Source organism: Arachis stenosperma, chromosome 3 (genome assembly GCF_014773155.1).
Source record: "Arachis stenosperma cultivar V10309 chromosome 3, arast.V10309.gnm1.PFL2, whole genome shotgun sequence".
Taxonomy (NCBI): Eukaryota; Viridiplantae; Streptophyta; class Magnoliopsida; order Fabales; family Fabaceae; genus Arachis; species Arachis stenosperma.
In genome coordinates this window covers 47,826,264-47,832,479 of record NC_080379.1, presented here as the reverse complement: position 1 = coordinate 47,832,479, position 6,216 = coordinate 47,826,264, and the positions used below count along the sequence as shown (strand labels likewise).

General features: G+C 33.4%; 1 protein-coding gene across 2 annotated transcripts; it reads left to right on the top strand.

Annotated features, from left to right (window-relative positions):
• Positions 1-3,378: 3,378 nt before the first annotated feature.
• LOC130967714 (uncharacterized) lies at positions 3,379-5,604 on the top strand. Of its 2 annotated transcripts, none has more exons than XM_057892703.1 (4): positions 3,379-3,755; positions 4,312-4,531; positions 4,641-4,699; positions 5,205-5,604. In XM_057892703.1, the coding sequence occupies exons 1-4, from the start codon at positions 3,713-3,715 to the stop codon at positions 5,444-5,446; spliced, it is 564 nt and encodes a 187-aa protein (XP_057748686.1). In that variant the 5' UTR covers positions 3,379-3,712; the 3' UTR covers positions 5,447-5,604. The 2 variants fall into 2 exon arrangements, with proteins under 2 accessions (XP_057748686.1, XP_057748687.1); XM_057892704.1 differs by having other exon boundaries at positions 3,386-3,755; positions 5,208-5,604.
• The last annotated feature ends 612 nt before the right edge of the window (positions 5,605-6,216 follow it).

The window sequence follows — 6,216 nt, the reverse complement described above, 5'->3', positions numbered from 1 at the left end:
CTTCAAGCATTGTTACTAGTTAATTTTATTATTAGAGCATTTAAACCCTTTTTAATCCATTATCAATTTTATTCCTTTTCTCCAAAATAGTCCAATTTTATCCATAAGCTCACATGTTCACAAAAAATATTTTTCACATTGATATCAATTTATGACAATTCCTTGAAATAAAAATAAGTTTAAGTAAAAATTTCTACCTTAATTAACTGCAATTTACAGAGTTAAACGTATTAAATCCCCTTTCTTTTTAGTTCACAGTAGCGGCACTCGCAACGTCTACAGAATCTCTGCCATAACACTATGACAGCTACAATCACGGCCCGTAGCATGACTACGATTACTCTCACAGTAGCCATTCCATCAGACACCGCATGCAGTTAGAGTAACTCAAGCCTAAGTCGTTAATGTCGCAAAATTCTCTATAACTCATAAGAAAACAACAATGGAAAAAGTTTTAGGATAAGAACTACCCACTGTACCAAGGAGGAACAAAAGAATGGAATAGCTGCAGCTCCAGTGATGACATCCGGCGAGCAGAGTAGTGGCAAAGAGCTCTGGCGGTGGCACAACAGCTCGGTGACAGCGTACCAACCCCTCCTTCTCGCATGTAGTAGTGCCAACATCTAGCACTATCAGCTCCTCTCTTTCGGTCAAACCCAAACGGTGACGGTGGCTGTTTCTGACGAGCTCCGACGATAGTGACATGAATGCTTGCGGGGACAGGGAAGACACTCCTCCTCTGTCGCGTTTCCCCTTCCATGTGTGAGCTCCCCATTCGTCTCTCTTCTCTGCTACGACAATGATGGAATCCATCGACGGCAGCATCGGCGACTCGGCATCGATGGAAGGCAGAACGCGACGGACCTGGCAGCAACGAGGCACGGGACACAACTTCTTTTCCTTTTCTATTCGGCAGCATTGGTAGCTTGGTGAGACGCGACGGCATGAAACGTCGACGACAGCTCCTCCCTCAGCGTCTGCCTCTCTTGGCATATCTCTCTCTCTCTCTCTCTCCTCCTCCTCCTCCTCCTCCTCCTCCTCCTCCTCCTCCTCCTCCTCCTCCTCCTCCTCCTCACTTGTGCTCGACGATGACGGCGATGACGGCACCCAACCCGCAGGTGCTATCTCATTCCTCTCCTCACGAGCTCTCTTTGCGTCTTCTGTGTGTGTGTGTGTGGTGCTGGGTTAGAAGGTAGCGGCTGGGAGTGAGGAGGGTGGGGTGAGTGTTAGGGTTAGGATTTTATTTTGGGAATTAGAGTTTGAGTAGTTTGGTCATTTTAATAAAATTAGGGGATAGAGTAGTAATTTAAAACCAAATTTGATCCTTAAAATTACCTTAAAAATACCATTTTATTTATAAAAATTAGATTCAATATCTAAAACTTCAAATTGAATCATATAAAATTTGCATTAGTTTTTTTTATTTTAAATATAAAAATTATCCAATAATTATAAAATTAGATAAAAATCTTAATTTAATTCAAACTTAATTTATCAAAACTTGATTTAAATATATTTAATAAAATAATTTCTAAAATTAAAGTCTTTAACGAATAAATAAATTGAAACTGACTTATAAAATAATTTTCAAAAATTATGAGTCTTACATTTGCAGTAGAAAAACTTAATCAATATTTAGCATTTTCAACTTTTGATTATCTCAAAGCGGTCTTACGAAGTACAGGGCTATTTTTTTCTCTACGTAATAATTTCTCTCTCATTGGTTTTGCTAATGCTGATTGAACTACTTGTCCAAACACCAAAAGATCAATATCAATTTATTTCTTCTTCTTCGAAACTGTGTCATAATCATCATCTGAAGCTTAGTATCATGCTTTAGCTAATGCGACATGCGAAGGAATTTGGCTTGTTCTGTTATTGAATAATCTTTGTCTGAATCATGCGAAGTCATTCACACTTTATAGTGATAGTCATTCAGCTCTTTACATAGAGCGAATTCGATTCTGCATGAGTGCACTAAACACATAAAAGCTAACTGCCATATTATAAGGACAAAATCTGTAAAAGAGAACTCAAATTGTTAGAATTTATTAGTAGTTAACTTATCATGGTTAGACAATTGTTAGAATAAGAGTTAGAGAGTAATTAGAAGTTAATCTTAGTTAATACATTTGTATATATAACAATAGCACAGTATTAATTAAATTGTGTGATTATTCACTATATAGCTTAAGAAAGCAAGTCTTTATTCTCATTTTTTTCTGCCTCTTTTTTGTTTAGTCCTTAACTTCTCCAACCTTCCGTTACTTCAACTTTTCACACATCTCTTTTTAAAAAGTCACAATAGATTTGTATGCATTATAAAAAATATTTGATGATTTTTTTAAAATAATTGTGTACAATATTTATGGATTTTTTTATACTTTTTTATTTGAGTTTTTATTTTTTTTTGTTTTTTATTTTATGATATTGGTAGTAGCTAATAGCTAGACTCTTCCACTTTTATTTGTTGATAAGATTTTTATAAATAATTTTTGTGAAAAATGTTAGAAATCTTAGCTTATGATCATGTTATGATTTTTTTGTTTAATAAATATATTTAAATTTTTGATATTTTTGTTGTTGTTTGTTTGTTCAGGAAGAGATCATCAAGTTATTTTAATGAAAAATTAAAGAAGAAGCAGAGAGATTGATGAATTAATTGGGAATGAAGAAAAACTAGGATAATAAAAGACATAATGATAATATATGGTGGCTGTGATTATTGTGAAGAGAAAGGATAATGAAAAAAAGTGTTGGATGTGTTGTTGGTAAAAGTATTGTAAGTAAAAATGAAAAAAGTGAAATTGTTCATATTATAAATAAATTACAAGGTTGATAAAAAAAAAATTACTTTCATTTCTCGCAAAATATGAAAAGTACTTTCACAACTTTAAAAAAAAAAAAAACCCACTCACCACCCAATGCCATTTTGAGGCATGGCTCCATCCTATATGCCATAAGCACATTGTTCAATAGTTCGAAGACATTTTTGTGGTTTATTTTTCTTTCTCTCATTTGTGCACTACTCTTAAGTCTAAGAAAAAAAGACCGCAAGTAACAAAAAACCCTTTCAGACCAAACCATACAATTTTTTGGTTTTTGGTCTTGGAGCTCGAACTTATATGTTACTTTTTTTGTGGTTATAGATCAATAAGTTATCAGAGAGAACTAAATAAAGCCCAATAAAGTATCTACCAAAGAGGCCCAGGAAAGCCCGAATGATTGGTGAATTGAATTTTGTCGGCGCGATGGCTGAGGCATGTGATGTAGTGGCAAAGATATTTGCCTCAACGAAGCCACACCAAGTTCGAATCCTAGTGTAGTTGCTAGGTTTGTTTGTGTGAGTGTGTTGTATGAACAAAAAAAAAAATATTTGTCAGCGCGTATATCCTCGTTAGCAGTGACAGGTTTGCAATCTGTTGAGTTGTCTGAATCAATCCGTCACGCCGTTTCTCAATCCCAGCGGATGGAAATGGATGACTTTGCTCATTCAACTGAAAGTCACTGTCTTCGGATTTGGATGATCTGATCTTCATTCATTCCAATCTTTTCCATGCGTTTGCGCTTTGCCAACTCACACTCTCTCTCACACACACACACACCCCTTTTTTAAAACAAACTCCTCTTCACACATTCTCAACTCTCTCAACAAACACACGCAAACATCCTCGTACTCTCTCTCTCTCTCTCTCTCTCTCTCTCTCTCGCAATGGCCGATTCTAATTCCAAGGATGCTGCATACTCTGTATCAGGTGATCCCGCTCAATCACTCTTGTTACTCCCCAACTAGTTCATATACGTATGGACATAGTTTTCGAGTTTCGACCATCTAATTAATATACAAAATAGACTCCCCAATTTGAGTTTACATGTTGATTTTTGTATAAACTTGTGATTCCGATACCAACAAACAATCCTTATTGCGTGATTCGTAATTTCATATACGTTGATCTTACTTTTGCTGTTTATTTATTTAGGTCAAATGTTGTTTAATTGTTCAGGACTTAGAGGGTCTCTTTTTTTTTTATATAATTGCAAGTTTTGGTTCTGGTTTCTACTTCTATTGTTAGTAATGTCGGTAGATTTGATTTTTATGTTTAAGATTACAAAAGAGAAAAAACAAATGAATGGGGAAACCAGATGAGCTAATTTTTATTTAGCTATGAATTCAGAGAAAAAAGAATGAGCTATTTATCACTTTATGCGTAGAATTCATTGCAAATTTTGTTACTACATGAGCAATATGTGAAGTTTATAACAAATTCCCTAACTTTTGGATGGCTTTGTTATGATGTTTTCTGCTATCAGTTAAGGAAGAAGTTGATGCTAAAGTTCATTCTGAGAAGTCAACTTGTCATCATCATCATATTCATAGCAGGGAAACTCATGGAGTGAATAATTGCATCGATGAAAACACGTCTTTAGATGATGTGAAGGCTCCAAATGTGTTTGAGAGAGCAAAGGAGGAGTTTCAAGCACTTGCTCAACTGTTCCATCAAAAGAAAGAGGCCCATGCTCATGATACAGGGTTTTCATTTTTCGAACCTTTCCTCAATGTCTTACCATCTTTTTGTTTTCAGTTCATAATTGACTGCTTTTCTGCTGAGAGACTCTGATTTCTTGTTTTTGTGCTGTAGGGATGGAAATCAAATAGCTGAGTCAAAATTCAAACATGAAATCCCAAACTCTCCATCAGGTACATCACAAAATATGTGGGAAATGTTACTTTTTCCTTTGGTCATTTGGAGATTGTATAGATAAAAGAGAAATGCATTCTTTGAATTAGTGGTTGGTGAATGGTGACAACTAATATAAATGGTCTCATTAATTTTGCTTATTTGATTCTAGAGTTTTACTATCCGAAGTCATTTCTTTGTTTTAACAGTAGGGCCTATCAATTTATTATACGTTATTGTTCCAATTCTTTGGATGCCTTAGTTATCTTGTCCAGGGATTATACGAAGTTTTCTGTTATATGTCTTGTGACTATGGACTACTGGATTTGATTTGTATGCTTTATCAATATAATAGAATTTTATACAGATATCTAATTATGTACTATGACAAAAATGTGTGAAAATTAGTTTCATGCCCTTATAAAGCTTTCCAATCTAGAGTTGCTGGTTTATATAAAAATAATAACATAGTTAAGGGTCAAAAATTTTGTTGCTTGGATGGTTATGAGCTATATTTTCTAATAGCAGAAAAGAAGGCAAAGTCATCATCAGCAAACCTTATAGCAAGAACTAAGAAAGAGATCAAAGGCATCATACACAATAATAAGTCAAAGCATCATCATCATCACAAAGAAACTCATGGAAGAAATGATGATATTGACGAGAATACCCCTGCCAATGAGGTCAAGGGTCCAAATGTATTTGGAAGGGTAAAAGAGGAATTTGAAGCTGTTTTGCAAGCAATACTTCCTAAGAAAGGAAGTTGATGATGAATCAGATAAACAGTAAATACATGTTTGTAACTTTGTAGTGTATCAATACATAACTGTCAATATGACAATATATACCAGATGTAAATCTTTGTACGCACCCTGAAGATATTTACTTTTTTGGGAAAAAGATGCAAATATGGTTTTTTTTTTTATATATTTTTCATCATTGTTGAAGCTTGAAGGATAGTAGTTAAAACATTTTTACCTTGCTCATCATAAGAAATATTATTGTGTGTGAACTTCTTGTTATGGGCAGTTATGGTTCTAATCCTTATCCAAATATAGTTACACATAAAGTTGAGTCTTTTACATGAGTACATGGAATACTTGAACACCAGGAGGCATATATTTTTCTGAAATAAAATTCAATTTGGATTGTGAAAGAAATATTTATTTTTTATTTTTTAAAAATATATGATAATTAAAAAAAGTTATTTTATATTTAGATTGACTTTTTAAAAAAAAATTTAAGTATTAAATTTCTTTTTTTGCTTTTACATTCTTTTTAACAAAGTATTGTTCAAATTTAGGAAAAAAAACATTTTTTAATAAAAGTGTATATTTTAAAAAAAGGTATTCAAATATATTTAAAATAAAAAATATATTTTTCACTGAAAGAAGCCCATTCAAATAAACACTAATTCCCATCTTCTTAGTTAAGGAGCTAATTGATGAGCCACCAAATGAAAACCACCTAGTGATATATTTATTCTTATTTACAAGCTAATAATATGGACTAGTACCTTGTTTTAAATATTTACATA